This window comes from Vipera berus, assembly GCF_964194415.1.
Source record: "Vipera berus genome assembly, chromosome: 5".
In the NCBI taxonomy this organism is placed as follows: Eukaryota; Metazoa; Chordata; class Lepidosauria; order Squamata; family Viperidae; genus Vipera; species Vipera berus.
The window spans coordinates 14,754,534-14,774,356 of NC_138207.1; the positions used below are offsets into that span (position 1 = coordinate 14,754,534).

General features: G+C 37.4%; 2 protein-coding genes across 6 annotated transcripts in view; one reads left to right on the forward strand and one right to left on the reverse strand.

Annotated features, from left to right (window-relative positions):
* The window catches only part of LOC308668837 (uncharacterized protein), a 353,627-nt gene that overhangs the window by 154,639 nt on the left and 179,165 nt on the right, over positions 1–19,823 (forward strand). The gene's annotated exons all lie outside the window — the stretch shown is intronic.
* Positions 13,216–19,823, reverse strand: part of NLGN1 (neuroligin 1) — a gene marked incomplete at both ends in the record, with an annotated part of 512,046 nt that continues 505,438 nt past the window's right edge. For all 5 annotated transcript variants that reach the window (XM_081329058.1, XM_081329057.1, XM_081329056.1 and 2 more), the window contains 2 exons: positions 13,216–14,032; positions 15,966–16,755. In XM_081329058.1, coding sequence (XP_081185184.1) covers positions 13,216–14,032; positions 15,966–16,755 — 1,607 coding nt within the window. The remainder of the gene's footprint in view (positions 14,033–15,965; positions 16,756–19,823) is intronic.

The window sequence follows — 19,823 nt, forward strand, 5'->3', positions numbered from 1 at the left end:
ACTAGTGGAACAGCTTGCCTCCAGAAATCATGGGTGCTCCATCACTGGAGGTTTTTAAGAAGAGACTGGACAGTCATATGTCTGAAATGGTATAGGATCTCCTGCTTAAGCAGGGAGCTGAACTAGAAGAAGTCCAGCCCCCTGCTCAAGATGGGTAGTCTAGTGAAGAGAAGGACCAGGGGAGACATGATAGCCGTGTTCCAATATTTGAGGCGCTGTCACAGAGAGGAGCAGATCAACCTATTTTCCAAAGCACCTGAAGGCCAGACAATGAATAATGGATGGAAACTGACCAAGGAGAGATTCAACCTAGGAATAAGGAGAAATCTTCTGACAATGATAACAATTAATTAATGGAACAGTTTGCCTTCTGAAATTGTGGGAGCTTCATTACTGGAAGCTTTCAAGCAGAGACTGGACTGCCATCTGTCAGAAATGGTGTATAGGGTCTCCTGCTTGAGTGGGGTGGGGGGTTGGACTAGATGACCTTCGAGGTCCCTTCCAACTCTGTTCTGATTCTGAATCCATGATGCCATGCTGGCCGCACGAATGTGGAAATGTCTTTCATCTTGAAAATGGAGATGAGTCAGCAATAGCTAGCAGAGTAAAATCAGCAGGGATTCCTTTGCCCTCCTTCTTTCTATTTATTTATCTATCAGAGTTACATAGCTACCCTTCTCACAAACATGTCTCTGGGCATGTGAGAAACTTTGCTGTTGAACTGCCTGTGGTTTTATGAAAACACCAGACTCACTGCCCAGCTATGAAGATGAGAAGAAATCTTCTCACCAAATCATTATAGATTTTACGGAGAAACAGAAGGAGACAATAGACCTAGGGATGTCTCCAAGCGACGTATGGCCTATCCCCAATCTGTGCTGTGCAGATGCTGTATTAATTTTCTACAGTGCTCCCATTGTCAAGTCATTATTTTTTGGGGGGAAAAGTGGGGGTGGTGGGGAGAGAAGGGGAAGATAATAAGGACCTACTGCTGCTTCCACACATTCAGGTTTGATCCTAAATGACATGAAAAATGGACATGAGAATAAATAGGTTCCAGCTCATCTCTAATTATTATCTTATTCCATTATGACAGGAGATGTCTTAAGTGTGTATCTGAGCCTAAGAACATTTTGGGAATGTTATTAGCAGAGATGCAAAATAAAGCAGAACTGTTCCAAAGAAGCACACCAAAGGAGTCTTACCATCTGTCTTGCCTAAAGCAACTTTTGTAATGAGAGAACAGCTTTCCCCCTCTCCCTGAATATTTTAACAGGAGCTCTATAAGGGGAAAATGCTTTATTACAAATCGCCATATTTCTGAGGTCTTCAAAAAGGGCTCTGTCATGTTTTAAGGAAAGCAAGAGCTTTCTCAGCTCTTTTCGTTGCAACAGTCTTGGCATTTATTCCAAGCCACTTCAGTTTTAAACAGTTTGTTCAGACTTCTTGTATATTTAGAAAAAGCCTTACAGCAGTGCAGGATTCAAATTAACTTTTCTTTTCTTTTCTTTCTTTCTTTCTTTCTTTCTTTTTAAAAGGCTTAATGTGCTTAGAGTGATTTTCTACTTCTGCCTGCTTTAAGCATAACCTTGGCTTTGACTTTTAGAAAAGCAGTTCATACATATCTGAGTAACCCTCTACATAATACTTGGCATGATTATCTGACCCATCTGGAATCCTGATCATCTATTCTGTCCTCTTGAAACAATTTTGCAGTCATGAATAAGAAACACACATCAATATTAATCATGCAACATGTTTAATGGAAGACAAGTAGTAAAACCGGACAATGGTCTAAACTTCTGATGGGGAAATGTGCACATAGATCTCAGCTTCTCATGTGTGTTTTGATAATTTCAAAAATACTATGGTTAGTTATTTAGTATTTGCTCTGTTAGTTACTGTACCTTCCAGAGGTGTATATGGATGTTGGTCAGAAAAGTCAAGGTAATGGTTGCACAAACAAAACCCCAACACCAATTCCTGGGTGATTTTCTATATTATTATTTTTTCTTGTATCAGCTTTAGATACAACATTCTGTGCAGATCACACTACACACAGTCTCAGATACTGCAAATAAATCAATAAAATACATTACGTGCTAGCATTAACAAATATCCAGGGCAGGAAAAGCTTAACAGGCATGACATATGATTGGAGGACTGGAGGCTAAAGCATATAAAGAACAGTTTCTGGAATTGGGTATGCCTAGTTTAATGAAAAGAAGGACTAGGGTGACATGATAATGGTCTTCCAATATCTAAGGGGTTACCATTAAGAAGAGGGAGTCAACCTGTTTTCCAAAGGCACCTGAAGGCAGAACAAAAAGCAGTGGATGGAAACTAATCAAGGAGAGAAACAAGTTAGAACTAAAGAGGAATTTTCTGACATTGAGAACAATTAATCAGTGGAATGATTTGCCTCCAGAAGTTGTGGGTGCTCCAACATGGGAGGTTTTTAAGAAGAGATTGGACAACCATTTGTATGAAATGGTATAGGGTTTCCTGCCTGAGCAGGGGATTAAAATAGAAGACCTCCAAGGTCCCTTCCAACTCTGTTATTCTGTTTATCTCTGACTCTTTGTAATATGTTAGTGACCTACAGTACTTGTCAATATACAGTAGCTGATTTTTGGAATCCATTATTGGACAGCACTATAGGAGAATTAAATCCAATCAGGAAAAAAAAATCAGTTTCAATTATCTATGTTTCAAAGAAGAAAAAAATTCTTTGGAGACCACAGATGGAGGGCTAAATGATATTTTTAATTTAAAGTGAAAGAAGAAACATAATTCTCACCCATAGTTGTAGCATGAATCTTGACGAGTTAGCAGAAAGAATAAGATTAACACATGCAACCTTATATTATACACCAGCTCGGTTAGGAAGTTTCCATACTTTTGATATTTATTTTGGAACAGCTGTTTTCACACAGATCATCAAATTATCTAATGTGTATCTACATTGGATTGCAAACATCTATGATGCCATAATATTCACAAGTAAACCAACTAAAGGCTAATATTTTGAACAGGAAAAAAGCATTTACAGAATATGAAAAGTTAAATCACAACAATGGTGGACATCTTTGGATAAGGAGAATCCTTCTCCTTATCAAAATATTTCTGTTAAAATTTCATGTTGAACCAAAGGATTGTCTCTGTTGCAGTGTATTTAAAACTCTTTGCATACATTGAAGTAATCCTTTATTCCAAGACCCTAATCTATCAGTCTGTCTACCTATTTTTCTAGGAATGCTGAATAAAATGCACACGAAGAAAAGTCTACTGTTCAATTGCGAGGATTCTATTTCTGAATACCTTTATGGAGAATTAGATCTTCCAGGTCATCCCCAGTCCATCCACCCTTGCAGGAGAAATAATGCTATTAAAATTTCAGTTTGTTTAAAATTTCTAAAATGCAATTTACTCAGAGACAAACCCAGCATGTTTACCTGAAATTTCTTGTTTACAGTATATAACCATGCTGTATCATAGCTAAAGGGTTTTTTTTATGACCCCACAATCCTTTTTTGGGTGGAGTCGGGGGCGACTGAATGGAGCTGGCTGGATGCTCTTTCTGATTCCTATGTGGAGTTTACAGCAGATATTTTCTCTTTGCGCCCTGATAGAGAAACTTCTGCCGCTGCCTAGATTGAACCCACAGCCTTCCAAGTGGGAGGTGAGTGTTTTCATCTCTAGGCCACAGTGCCTGTAGATATTTGTTTTCTTTATAAGCTTAGACACTAAATACTGATTTCCTGGATGTGAAAACTCAGGAAGCCTTTATACCCTGTGTTTCTCACTTGTGCTAGAAGCCATGAGATAGATTGGATGTAATTTTGAAAGCATTTAGTTTGGTCACTAAGTGGAGCATTGGTCAAAACCAGTTCAACTGAACAATAAAGCAAGTAGCAGAATCAAATGAGGTGGTATCCATGTTGCACATTTCTCAGTTCATTGGTGAGGGTTATTCATTAATGTTTAATCACTTTTTTTGCATACAACAGCACTCACATCCATTTCATTTTATCTAATGATATGAACCCAATTTCACACAGGGTGACATAGAACTATTGGAAGCAAATCTTTTACTGTTTACCATAGCAATAGCAGATGTCTTAGACTTATATACCACTTCATAGTGCTTTACAGCCTCTTCTAAGCAGTTAGCAGAGTCAGCATATTTCCTCCAATAATCTAGGTCCTCATTTTACCAACCTTGGAAGGCTTGAAGGCTGAGTCAACCTTGAGCAATTAGCATCAAACTCCTGGCTGTGGGAAGAGTTAGATTGCAATACTGCATTATAACCACTGTGACACCATGGCCCATATTTTCCATAATCTTGCAATGAACATAAAAATTCCCTTACATACTTTCAAACAGATTTTTTTTTTGGAGAGGAATGACAGGGAAGGCTACTTGATTAACCTAATTGTTATAAACTTCTCTTTTTTGTTAGGGAAACAGGTAGCAAATAAGTAAGGAACAGCTATTTCTTATCTTTCCAGTGTTCATCACTAACTTTTGTAAGCTAGTAAAACAAAAATGATTTCTATCTTGCTATATGTTGCCTACTGCTAATGTAGTAATTTGATCTTCAGTGGCTTATAAAGCAGTTGTTTTTCATTATTTCTGCCTTACAAATATAAGTACAATGTCAACATGCTCATAGGTTCTTTACTTCAATATCATTATTTCATTAGAGTAAGAGGGAAAGAGATAAGGCTTTGAATGGTTAGTTAGAGAAACAAAACCTCTCCAGTTCTGCAGACATTTGCTGAAAAAGGATGTATGGAAACTTTTCAAGGACATTCTAGCTGGTGTGAAGAAGATAGCAGACGGTTCTCATAACAATGAGAATTTATTTACAAGAGCTACATGGATATCTGGGAGGTTTGTCTGGGAATGTCATTGTTTTATTGGTTAGATTGGTTAGATGTCTTGGGATTTTAGAATTAGTTTTCCATGTATACCATGTCATGTATTCAATAAACCAGTAAGATTGTCAGAAATGAAAGAAATCCTGGACTTTATTTGGATATTCAAGCTGGAGGTTGACACCCGTCTCATCCAACTTTCTGGTGTCAGGTTGACCAGCCAGAAAAGCAACTGAGAAGGCTGCAACCAGTCAATAGTAGTTTATGGCTTGAAGACCACAAGACGGATAGAGAAATGTGAAACAGTAGCCATGGTGTTTCTGGATGGGTGAACACCACATAGGCAGGGGTTTCCTGATATATTGTGACTCCCATTTTGCACTGCTACTACACGATGATGAGTGTTCATCAGTGTGAATCACCATGGTGGTGGCAGAGATTCATTTGTACTGATTCAGCTTGTTTTTGTCATCAGCGGCAGAAAGAATTGGTTCCTTTAGTCTCTATCACATTTTCAGCCTGTTAGGTCTCAGAGAGATAGAATCCATTTGAATAGAAGCAGTGAGAAAGAGGTTGGTCAAAAAAGATTTTGGGCTGTTTTCTTACACTTTTGTTTTTTTGGTGGTTTGTCTCATTCTGGGGTGGAAAGAATTTTGTTTAGACGTTTGCTTCCTTTCTAAACTTGTCCAGTTAGTCTTCTATCCCTTCCATACATGTTTTTTTCCCCTTATTTGTCTGTGTGTCAGTACGTGTGCATCAAGAGGGTGCAGTGGCTCAGTGGTTAAACAGCTGACAGTTCGGGTTGAGATCCAAGCACTGCTCGATGGGGTGCACTCCTGTTACTTGCCCCAGCTCCTACCCACCTAGCTGTTTGAAGGCATGCAGATGTAAATAGATAAATAAGTACCAATTCAGTGGGAAGGTAGCAGCATTTCATGTGCCTCGGCATATAATCAGGTTGGCCAATGACCATAGAAATGTCTTAGGACAACATTGACCCCACTCGGCTAAGAAATGGAGATGAGCACTATCCCCTAGAGTCAGCCATGACTGGACAGAGGAAACCTTTACCTTTATGTGTGCATCATATATGCATTTAATTTTCATCTTTGTGTTTTGTTTTGTTTTTTTGCAGCTGGAAAACTGGGTTTCCACCCTGTTCTTAAATTTTCTCCTGTAAGGATTGTAGGGCCTTATTTTCAAAATACCGTAAAAGGGATTGGAGGCCTTGTAACATCACATGGAAATGGAACATAAGCTGTTCTGTGGTTTTCCTGCTGGGAAGACAGATTGCCTTTGCTGTTTTCTCGGCTGAGCAAAAGACAGAAAGGGTGGCCTGCATGAGAGGCCCAACTAAACCAGGTGTTCCTGGGACAGGCTTCAGGGAAAGAGAGATCTTTTTCCTGTTCATTGACATCTAAGAGCAATCTTAGTATGGAAGCCATCCCCAAATATGATTTCAAAGCTGTCACAGAAAATGATTTCAATTTCAAACAAGCATATATTTTTAGTATTTTCAATGCCAAATATGATCTTTGTTGGGCAGAACTCAATAGGAAAGGGGCAGTGGTGGGCTTCAAATACTTGAACAACTGGTTCTCTGAGTGGATGCAGGCCTGGGCATCCAAGGCCTAGAACAGACTTCCATGTCCTACACACTTCAGGTGGGCCATTCTAGGCCTGGGATGCCTCCTCTAGCCAGTTTCCTGAACTCAAAAAAAATTAGCTACTAGTTCTACCAAACTAGTGTGAATTGCCTGAATCCCACCACTGTAAAGGGGGCTTCACTCTCCAAAAACACATTAAAATCAATCCATATCAGTTTTTTTTAAAAAATGTACCTCAGGCAAAATATGCAGAATTGTTGGATAACAAGAAATATGATGGTATCTTCCTCATCAAAGAGAGTAACGGTGTTTCTGGTGGTTTCATATAAACCGACAGACATTGAGAAGTATGGTCAAGTTTCCAAAACACAATGTTGGCGTATTTGAAATCATTATTCAGAAGATTAACTTCCAGAAAACCACTCTCACATTTCTAAATGTCTGGTTCAGTCTAGCTTAGGAAAGAAAGAGAATGTTCCATAGTTCTCCAGAATATTCCATTCCTCAAATGGAAGGATTTGCCTGAACTAGTTTTAAAGCGTTTTAGGATGCACATGTGCATTGGGTTCCCAAGCAAAGTTTGGATAAATCAGGCTGTCAGACCATCTTTATAAATGGGGTTTCATGGCATCTTTTATATTTCAATGTGTCTCCTAGATAGTATCTTTAATTTTCACTACAACTTTCCTAGATAATTCATTTAGAGTACAAAGCTTTTAACATCTTATTTTGCAAGACTTTGTCTGCAATATAAATCTAAGGGTTTTTGTATGGAGTCACTGACTGCTGTGTTGTATTATGCCTCCACATCCCTTCAACTGAAATCAATCTTTTGAGAAGAAAATGCTTAATGTTAATTCACTTTCTAGAAGTTTCTTAATTTTAGAACAGCAATTGCAATAGCACTTAGATCACCCTATAGTGATTTATAGCACTCTTTGGATGTTTTACAATGTCAACATATTGTCCCCAACAATCTGGGTCCTCATTTTACTGACCTCAGAAGGATGGAAGGATTAATCAATCTTAATCAAAATTGAACTCCAGGCTGTGGGCAGAGTTTGCCTGCAATACTGCATTCTAACCACTGTGCCAACTGAGCTCCTTCAAAAGCAATTTCAGCAACATGTTACTGTTCAGAAATCAGGGAACATAGTATTGCTTTTTCCACCCGCAGCATGCATCCGCCATAGCAATTGCATAAATGGATAGTAAAGCCGATTGTTTTAATGCAAATAATTTCAGAACATTAGAGCTTGTCTCATAACAGCAAAACATATAGACCAGCAAAGATGCTAGTGTTTCCACCATGCTTAAAATTATAGCTCTGTCTTAATCCTTTATTTTATATACAGTATCCATCAAAACAATGTAGGTAAAGTGATTTAATTGGAATTTATGATTGGATGGGGAGAAGGAGAATCCAATGAGCTTTTGAAAGACAGAAAGGAGAGTTCCAGGCTATAAGACTCCTCTTCCTGCATGGCACTGACAATATAACACTTGCTCTGCTGTGGGAGACACTGAGATATATGTCATCAGAAGTAAGGAATAGAGTGATTTTTTTTCCTTGAGTTGTATTCCATCAAATGTCTTGCTGATGTATTCTCTGAATGGTCTACATTTTCCAGATGCATTAGGAAAATGGATAATGTATGGGTCCACAGCATTATTTTTCTTACGGAGATGCATTGTTTTTTCCTCAATAAGTACAAAAATGTATGTGTGCATAGGCATATGAAGAAAATAGATATTACAAGAAATAATAACTGTAAACTTTCTTTGATCCATTTCAAACCTTGTTTATAGAAATATGCATGAAAGAAAATAGCATCACTTTCAATTTAATTTTCCAAATGGCTAGGTTTTGAAAAGGAAGGGGAAAATCATATCCAAATCTCTCTGTGTTACATTTTCTGTACTATTTCTTACATGTTTGTGTTTCAAGTTGATTTATTTTTAAATTCTAGTTTAGACATTTCAAAACTGTCTTACTTTATGTAAGGCATTCTACTCTTTTGAAGCAATACTAATAGTAAGTAACAAGAGTCACTTTGGATAGTGACATATATTAAATGACATATATATTTAATAAATAAATAAAGTGGAAGGAAAAAAATAATGGGTTTTCTATGGAGGTGTGATGGCTTTAATTTCTGTTCTATATGATGGAGTTCTGTTGCACACAAGCATTTGATTCGGTGGCTTCTACAACTTTGCATATGTAACTCTTTTGTTCATAATGGTGTTCACATTCCACATCACGTCTGTGAGATAAATCTTCTCTCCATCAAAATCAGTTCAACGCCTCCATTTATATATTAGAATGGATTCTAAACTCAGCACCCCCATCTGAGATATGACTACAAAAGCTTTGATGCACTTATTGACTTCCGCTGCCAATTATACAGGACCAGAATGAGAAATTGCTGCCCTGTTTTTGTGAAAAGAATAACAAAACCTATCAAACTGATGTGTATAACTTTGTGTATGCAGAGGTGTGGTTCAAGAACACATTCAGCTTTTAATGGAGTTGCTGGGAGCTTTATGCTGGAATTTGGGAGGGGATAATACAGAGAACTGAGCAGCACTCACAGGAAATAAGTCTAATTGTATTTAATTGAAAATAACGTGAAGAGATTGCCCCATGTTTTCAATCATGATCTCTTTTGTTTCACTGCTATTTACTATTAAACAGCAAATTCTCTGGCATAATTCAGAGTTGGGTATTTCCAGCATTCTGTTACAATGCAATGACTGATTGACAGAGACCCCACCCAAATCATAGGTTTAGTATGGCATCATACTCATATTTATCATTTTAACTAAATCAGGGATTGTATATATAGAAAAGGCTATAAAGAGATATGTGTCTGGCATGAACTTAGCATAGAAATTTATTTGGAACCAAATGCTTTTGGATGTATTTCAATGTGTCATTCTAGCTTATGGCCTTACACACACACACATACACACACACACACACACACACACACACACACACTTTGTTAGTTAAATTTACACAAATATGAGCTGCCACTACTGTGGCTACTGCCTGTAGATGGCCCTTGGGTTAGGCTGAAACAGGAAATAAGATTTGTCCCGTTTTTGGGACCTAAGCAAGTGCATTCTAAATACAAACATTTAACACATATCTCCCTTGCTTCTCAGCTAACAAAGAGAGAGAGAGAGCCTGTGGCCTAGGGGTTAAAACAACTGCTTAAGACGCAGTCGGCCCAGGTTTGAATCTCAGAAGGGTATGGCTGACTGATGAGAACAAATAAGTTTGAAATGAGCACCTCGTCGCCCCAAATATGGGCAAAATCTTTTGCCTGTATCAGCCCAAACTAGGGCCATCCACAGGCAGCAAGTCGCAACTGCGACAATTGTTTGTATTAAATAAATTTGGATTGCTGACAAAGAATTATATCAGTCTCCCTTTAATTCTTTGTCAGCAATCCAAATTTATTTTATATATACACACACACTTTTAGTTTGCTTCCATTGATCACATTTCAAAATACAACCTTCCAATTCAACAATAGTTATCCAATGGCAAACAGTTCTTTTTATTGGTTTACATTTGGCAGGTCACAGTCACAACCACATCAGGCAGTAATTGCAAAGAGACCACCCTGAATTTTGAAGACTTTCCCTGTTTTAACTTCTACTGGGGGATAGGGGAAACAGGCAGCCAAAAAGGTGACTCGTTTTGAACACTGAGACCATTCTTTTCTGCGCTAATTTTAAACACAGCTAAAATAAATGTTTGGAATTTTTTTTTTGAAAATGTACAGGTAGTCCTCGATTTACAACAGTTCATTTAGTGACCATTCAAAGTTACAGTGGCACTGGAAAAAGTGACTTATGACCATTTTTCACACTTACAACTTTTGGAGCATCTTCATGGTCACGTGATCAAACTTCAGACCCTGGGCAACTGACTTATATTCAGTGCTTTTTTGGTAAAAGAAAAAGAGCCCTGCTTATATTTATGACGGTCACAGTGTCCTGGGGTTATGTGATCCCCTTTTCTGACCTTCTGACAAACAATGGGGAAGCCAGATTTACATAACAACCACATTCTAATGTAACAACTGCAATGATTAGCTTAACAACTGGGGCAACAAAAGTTGTAAAATGGGGCAAAGTTCACTTAACACCTGTCTCACTTAACAACATAAATTTTGGGCTCAATTGTGGTCATAAATTGAGGACTACCTGTATTTGCTAGGTGTGCTGATAACATTTATGCTTGACCAAATGTTTTCTTTTTGTTGAAAAATGGCTCTTTTGCGGTAGCAGTAAAATATGATTTGAAACCATCTCGTGTGCGTTTGTGTGCATGAAATAATTTGCAAAATACCTTTTTTTTTGCCAATATTTGGAAATACTATTGGTAAATCAAGGACCCTAATCCTATACACTATAAAAGTTTGGTGACAGATTCTACCCTGTAAGTATACAACGGATCATAGCTAATGAGTTAGGCATTCATAACCTGAACATTTTCCAAAGAGAACTGTAGGGTGAGGTCTATACAAATATATCTGATCTCGTAGAAGCATACAAAAGTCTTCAAAAGCCAGATTGGTCTCAAGAAATAACTCTTTATTCTGAGACAGTTACCATTACTTCATTTTTTAAAAAATGACAAAACAGCAATAAACACTTCGGCTCTTTAATGAGCAGATACCAGGTCTCTTAGTATTGGAATAATTATAATGTTCATTATTCAGATTAGCTTTTTATTTTTCACTCAGCAGAGCCAGCATTAGTGGCCCAGAAGTACAAATAATTTCCCCCATCAAGTTGTATACAATTTGTTGTATGTGTAATAAGCTTTCAATCTTGAAAAAGAGTAACTGAAAAAGAAACATTTTCTGTTACTGCAGTTAGTTTGTCAGAGAAAGTTCTGCGTGTTATCTTACAAACTATCAAAATTGCTAGTCATTTGAAAAAATGCAAAATAAAATAAAAATCACATAACTGTACTCTAATAGAAATATAATACAGGAAAAGAGAAACTGTAATCACCAGGGCTGTGCTCTTTAGTCCATCTTATTTTTCCCCTCTTTTTTTAAATATATAAATGTATGATTATACATACAAACTTTTTTTTGAATGACCACAACAGACCATTTTTTAAAAAAAATAAAAAATAAAAGTAACTGGGAGGCAAGGGCGAAAGGGCAAAGATCATCCTGCCATTTTAGCCGACTTTTGTTTTCAGATCCAGACAATATTAAACAAAATGCAGAATTAAACATTTCCAGATTATTCCACATTATTCTAATCGCAGTATCAATAAAGTAGAGGAATCTCCTTTCTTGTACACTCTGTGATTCACTCGTGATACACAAAGCAAAAAGGGGAGTCCCTTGGGAATCGTGAAAGTGAATTTGTTCTCATGCAATGTAATTGGCCGTATGAATAAGTGAAAGTTGAAATTTGTTGTGATCATTTTTGGAAAGGTCACTTTTACCTCTGGCAACGTATTCCTAGCAAATAATTCTTAGAATCTTCCTTGTTCTTTTGATGTTGTCGTGGTTCTGTTCACTGAACTATTATTCATGTAAGTGGAAGGGATTGCAATGAAACTAGACTCAAATGGGGATTGCTTCATCAAAAGATGCCCTATTAAATGTAACTTAATAGCACGGTGGTGATGGAGTAGGGAGAAATTATTCTCATTTACCATTGCTTTTACCTTTCACATTATTTCACTGCTGAAGTCTTAGAGGGGATTTTTTTTCCTCAACATGTTGCCCGTCAGATAATCTTGGACTTCACTGTCAATTTGCCACCAAAAATAAGCCCAATGCATCTGAAGAACATTAGGTTGGGAAAAACTGACAATTCTTTCTGGAAGCTACCTCAGTGACCTCCATTACTAGAAGGGAGTAATTTCCTTTTTTTCCCCCCTCCCCTAGAAAACAAACCTTTCTTCAGTTAGGCCAATCAAGGAAATAAGTTTCTGATGGACACTCCAATGGCATGAGAAAGATTTTAATGACAGCTTAATCAGCAGCACACCCACCAAGCTTAATAAATTATCATGCACGTTGTGCGAAAAAATATTCAGTTCTTTTATTCCCACAATGTTCATACCGACAGCACTTGTGTGATAATCTTGAAGCTGCCAGATTTCCAGAACATGGTTACTTTGTTAAAAAACCAAAACCAAAACAAATTGGCAGATCTCAGCACATGAGCCTGTGTCTAAGGCCTTTAACAGCTTTGATGCTTTGGATACTGACCCAAAGGTGTAAATATGGCCTACATAAGAAAACAATTCCAAATAAAAACTGGTGCAAATGATGTGACATTCCATCAATGTGTTCCTTGTGCATATTTATAGAACGTTTAATTTTTAATTTTTCAGTTGTAGTTTCTCTCCCACTCCTGTGTTGCACGTGCCTAATTCCATCATGTAACTTAAATTCTCAAAAAAAATAATAGTGTGAATGTAAAAAGTACCATTCAAGACAATTGCTTCAAGCAATTGCTAAAGTTATGCTTTCTCTCTTTTTTTAAAAGTTCATTTGTATATATGTACAATTCATTTTTCCCAATTCCCTCAAGTTCTCGATATGTATATTCACATAATATTCCTCCAAATTTAAATAATAAGAGTCTTGTAGGGTTGAAAGCCAAGTTAAGTCTTCAGCAATTATAACCCACTGGAATCCACCCCAAAAATAAAAGTTCATATCATCTTGTTTGGCTATACCCTAGTTGTTGAATGTGAATGAGGATGTGGATGGGGCAGAGTGCTGTTCTGTCCACCGGTAAATGTATTAAATGTGTGTAAGGGTTGTATCCCAGGTATAGTGTTTGGAATCATTGTAATCGTGTTGGGGGTCATTAAAGGAATATCGTCAGGTGACCTTCTCATAGCTAGCGTGTAGTCTGGGGGGCAGGCGGTCCTAAGAACCACCTCATGTGGATGAATGGATTCACATTCATGACCCAAGTCACTGTGCTTCATTTGGAGGGACATTATTTCCTCTTCTTGTGCGTGGGTGAGATCATTGGCAGTTGTACGCTGAGGGCTACATCGCCGATGCCCGTCATGTCTCCGCTTGTCCTTTTTGTAGTATAATGCTGCAAAGGCTAAGATGTTCAAAAACAGCAAGGATGCTCCCACAGCAATGGTGACACTCAACTCCGTGGAATAGTCTCTTTGATCTCCTGAAATTAGACTCGGCGGTTGTTTGGGATCATCTTGCTTGGCTGTAGGAAAAGCTGATGTTACAGGTACCAAATTTTTCCGGGTTGGCCTGAAAGTAATATCAGTTGATGGCACTTTAGTTGTTGTAGAGGTATACTGTGAAATGTCATTAAGATTATGCAGGTGAGGTACTAGTTCCAGCCACAGGTTGACCTTATTAGCTCTGTAATGTTCCTTCACTCGTGGCTTTAATCCAATGTGAAGATAAAGTTGATCTTTTTGAGAGTATCTGGTCCATGCTACCTCCTCAAAACGATTAGGTTTTGTGTGAATGAACTTAGTATCTTGTGGAACTGGTTGATTGGGATCCCTAGGAGAAAAATGGGAAATGTCAAGCTTTTTTGAAAATTGGTGTTTCTTTTAAAAGTATTTTTTTTACCGGCTTAGCAGAACATTTCACAAAACACAGTCTTAAATTAGGATGAATTAAGAATATGATTAACATTCAGCCTTAGTCATATTAAAAGAACAGACTGCATGACATTAATGGAACTAAATTTACTGCTAAATTAAAGCGTATTCATTGGAATATATATTTCTTAAATCTAGATCCATTTTTTTTCCTAAGCATAGAGCAAAATACAATGAAAAGTTCAGGTTTCATATTATATTCATCATCATCATCATCAACATCATCATTGTTATTATCATCTTCACAATAATAATAGAGTGCAATAATATAATACTGCATTAGCAAAATCAAGGTTCAAGCAAGTTCAGAATCATTTTCCTATAACATTTAGCTAGGTATCTCCAGTGGAAATTTAGTTCAGTCTAAATCCAGTCTACAATGCACATTGTATATTAGCTAGGTCTGACCATTTTTACTGAAGCTATTTAACAAATTCTGAAATTGTTATTACCTGCGTATCTCCACAAAAGTATGTTTTAAGCCATTGGTATATATCTTTATGCAAAAATTATATTTTGGTGCTTGTAAAAATTCTCCAAATATATGCACCTCTCCAAGCTACTTTTTTTTCATCTATCTGGTTTAGCAAGGTATACTGTAGGGCCAATTTCCATTCTTGGTGTATTTGTATTTCTTTCACTCCTGGAGCTAATTTTGATGAACATAACAGTTTTGAAGGTGAAGATTTCCCTTACTCGATCTTTCATTAATGATCCATCTAATATACTTTTCAAAAAACATTTTAAATAACGTTACATTAAGTGCAGTAGCAATGGATGTCTTTGCAGCCATAAATCGGCCAATTATTTTCATGATACTTGATCATAACAACAAGAAGGATTTTCAGAATAGTCGAACACTCTGAATTTGTCAATTCATTGTAATCCCTGCGATGACCTTATAATGCAGAGATATTTGCTCACTGTCTAAGGGCTGCAGCAGATATCTATGCATTAATCAATTTTAGTGCAATTTATCCCTTAATGTTTACTAGATGCATGTGCTGAAAGTCATTTATCATCAGATCCTGCTAGAATTCCTTCCAGTGAGAGTTACCCACCTTTCTCAGACATCTGTCTGTTACTCCTTTCTGCCTGAAGCAGAAAAACAAGGAGTTCTTCTAGGTGGGAGAAAACGGTCAGAGCATAAAAATTCAATCATCTGTAAATTTTAATGATTCTTCATTAGAAATAGTTTTTTTTCTTTTCAGTGTGTGCTAGTGCTTGTGGGAATATCTATATTAGATTTTGAGAGTTGCCCAGGTCCATTATAAACTCCCTGAAACTATTTAAAATGTCCACAATTCAATTTCTACACTCTACTTCTTTAACAACCTACACATACCGGTAGTCCTTGACTTATGACCACAGCTGAACCCAGAATGTATGTTGCTAAGCAAGACATTTGCTAAGTGAGTTTTGCTGTTACGGTTGTTGAGTAAATCACTGCAGTTGTTAAGTTACTAACATGGTTGTTAAGTAAATCTGGTTTCCCCACTGACTTGGCTTGTCAGAAGGTTGCAAAAGGGGATCACGTGATTCCGGGACGCTGCAACCGTCATAAATACATGCCAGTTGCCAAGCATTTTAATTCTTATCACATGACCATGGCGATGCTGCAACATTCATGTGAAAATTGGTCATGAATCACTTTTTTCATTGCCGTTTTAACTCTGAACAGTCACTAAATGAACTGTTGTAAGTCGAGGACTACCTGTATTTTTTTTCATTCTCTCTCTGTAATTTTGTGTGGTGTGATTGGGAACCGTGATTTTGTTGCCTTGCTTAGTCCTTGATCTACATTAACATCCAGGTTCTCCTCCAGGACTTACCCAGTCTTTGCAAAGTTTGTCCAATAGGTCATCACCACTGCACTTAGCATGATGTCATTTTTCGAAAAATTACAAGGAAACAATTCAGTGGGACCAATCATGGGAATTCCTAATACATACGGAACTTCATCTCCATGAGCAGCATCTGCCCAGGCAGGAACCTGATCTGTTTGGCAATGGTGATAGAAGGCATAAAAATATGTAGGTGACCCAAAGTTTGAATGAAGATCAGCTGTAGCCACTGCTGGTGCCACCCACTGGTGATCCGTAAATAAAGCCAGGAGTGTTTTTCTTCTTGTTTCAGGATTGTGTCTATCTGCCCAGTCTGTATACATAAATTTAATAGTTTCTCTCAAGATGTCTTTGCCTTCTGGGTACCCATATAAGTTATCGACAAAGTTTGAGACAGCAAAGTCAAAATCACTAGCAGATATGCCATCTTCACTGTCAACAATGTTTTCCACAAATTTGAGCCCTTCTCCTTGGTTAACACCCAACATAATGTCATAATTGAGGAATTCCCCCTGTTCCATCAGTATCTGAGGATCATCTGGTATCACATCCCCATCAATAACTGGACCAAAGGCTATGTGGTATCGGGCTGGTTGAATATCCTGATCAACAAGTTCTCTGTACGGCTTCTTCTGTAGACATTCTACTAATTCTACGGTGTCCGATACATTGCAACCAACTTTTGTTGCCAACATCCTGGCATATTTTGCAGGCTGAAAACTGACTGCCCAGCTGGAAAGAGCTGTTCCACTTTGAGCTATTGCTCTTTGGAAAAGACCTGTGTGATAAAGTAGAGGATAAAGTTAGGGGAAAATGTTACTCAGTGGGGACAATAGATAACATGCTTAAAATATCTGAATTAAGATTTCAGCATTACAAAATAATTAGGAGCAGTGGCAGCAAGTACTGCTACCATATAGCCAAAGAAAGGGAAGACTGGCAAATAAGGGACAATTTGTATAATGTGGAGCTCTCAAGACATCTGAGATTGTGTATGGCAAGAGTGGCTGTCACAGCTACTCTAACATCCTTCACTCTTTCTATGGGTAATTAGGAAAGAAGAAATATAGAGAAGGACAAGGAAGAGAACAGTGGGAAGAAAGAGGAAAGACTTGATTGGTTGAAAAATGGGCAGCTAAACTACGTGACATACTTATGTCCAAATATGAGCTACACATAATTATTGTAAAATAATAATGGAAAAGAGCAAAACCTATTGGAAGGCTGCTTCCATATAAAACTTGAAAAAGAACTATTAGCAACCACAAACATAATGTACTGATTTTTTTTTTATCTCTATTGTGCATTTAGCCCAGCTTTGTGGCACACTTCATTATCCAATTTGAAGGAACCCATTTCAAATTTGTAAAAAAAATAAATGGGGATTCATATTTTATGAAAAGGCTTCAATTCCAGTTTCTAGAAGACTGAATAAGGAAACAAATAGAGTAAACTACAGTTTTGCTAATAAGCCATGTGTGACAAGGAATGCAATCTCAGTTCATATTTTTTTTTTGCAAGTTCCTTCTTTTTTAATCACAGAGATATTTAACACAGTTTCGCTCTATCTACTTGCAGTATTTAAGTGCCAGTTCTGAGATATTTAATTGGGGAAAAGAAAAAAATAAACATGTGAAATGGGGCACAATTGATGGCACAGTGTTATTCTAGATTTTTGCATATGGCCTATGCAATTTAGTGCAGGTTGAAACCATGTTGCAAAAGATTAATGCAGAAAGATTTGTGGCTCTCTTTCAAGATATAATTCAGGAAGAATATGCCATATTTTTGAAACATTGTTATACAAAAAGCTACAGGAAGTACTTTTTTAACCAGAAAGCTGCATGAATCTCTGCTTAATTTATTTTATTTATAGTTTGTTGCTTCTCTGTTGGTTACTTATATCATGGAATTTAATATAAACCATAGAAAACCATTCAGTGAGTTTTTTCCCCTTCATGTTTCCTAAGTTTGGAGTAAGCAAAAAGTTGAACTGTTTTCAAAATCTTATTCTACCAAGCACCTGTAACAGATATTGCAGGTAGTCCTTGAGTTATCACCACATTGAGCCAAACATTTCTGTTGCTAAATGAAACAGTTGTTATGTGAGTTTTGCTCCATTTTACAATCTTTCTTCTCACAGTTGTTAACTGAATCAGTGCAGTTGTTAAGTTAGTACCAGGGCTGTTCAATGAATTTGGCTTCTCCATTGATTTTGCTTGTCAGAAGGTTGCAAAAGGTGATCACATGTCCCTGGGACACTGCAACGTCATCAGTACAGGACAGTTGCTTTGAGCCCTGATTTTGATCACACAACCAGAGAAATGCTGCAATAGTTGTGTGGGGAAAAAGTCGTAAGTCACTTCTTTCAGTACCATTGAAGTGGTTTTGCCATTGCCTCCTTCCTAGGGCTGAGGGAGGGGGACTGGCAGAAGGTCACTCAGCTGGCTTTGTGGGACTAGAATAGTCTTCCGTAGAAGTATTACTTTTCCAAATAATGAGGCTCATGTTTGCACAAACAAAAAAATAGAAACAGTTCTTCCTTTCCTGGTGTGTACGTGTATGTGTACGTGTATGTGTGTGTTTAAATAATTTCTAACTTACTATTGAATCTATCAGGAAATGCATTTGTCGTATCACTCTCGGTTTGCTACACATTCTTTTTCAGAGGCATTTCGGAGCACTCAAAAGCTCTTACACAACCATGGTTCAAGGTGAAACCTCAAAACCTCAACCTGGAGTAGATTAGGAATTAATGTTGTGGATCTAGAGGAAGATTCAACTATTTTATTGATTCATGTGTTATGCACAGCCCCATGTATTTGGAAGCACTTCTCTCAAAGGATTCGTGCAGCATAAGCAATTAACTGGAGAGGCCAGTCAGGCAATCGTAAAATAAGCTGCTTTAATTGAATGAATGGGACTTCAAGAACCTGACAGGTGAAAAGCAAAAAATAAATTGGAAAATAAGAATAAGGAATGGTCTCTCTGGAAACACAGGATCAGGCAACCTAATAGTTCTCAGCATCGTTTAAAGGCAGTGGAAAGCTTAAAAGCTCCCCAAAACTTTATGCAACTACAGGTATTCCTTGATTTACAACCATTCATTAAGCTACTATTTGAAGCTGCAATGGCACTGAAAAGACTGACAGATGAGCAGTCCACACACTACAGTACAAGAGACTTGGGCTTTATTAAATATTGGCTAAACTTCGAAACCTTGTCACTTCTCCTGATGGTTCCTGAAAGCTCAGCACCCAAAATTGCCTGTAATCTCACACAAGAGACAACACTGACAAATCCAGGAATCTCATATGAAAACTCATTATTTTCCCCCCATTTTTTTCACATGAGATCTTGGAATATTTCAGGAGGAGGAGGATGCAGAAATCTTACAAGTAGTGCTGATCTTGTGAATTTGGAGTAATTTGCAGCTGGGCATCATGCAGGTCTGTGTGATGGTGATTGGGGTTCAAAAGATCTCTGACCGCGAGGGGGCTACTAAACCAATTTTTGCTTCTGGCAAATAACCTCATAGGTTTTTGATGCTTTCCACATTTGCAAAAAAACAAAACCCCAACACATTTGAATAGAGGCTATTATGAGGAAAAATAAGTTTTAATACAATACACATAATCCTCAATATACAACTGGGATCTCATTTAACTTAAATCTAGGCACTCACTTGACCAAACTCAATTTTATGGCATTTTTTTGTCATTAAGTGACTTCACTGTTGTTAAGCAAATACTGTGCTTGTAAGTTTGAACCCATTCTTCTGAATGGCCTTTTCTTTTGCCAGAAACTGGCAAAAACCATTGCAAATTGCAATTACACAACTGAGGG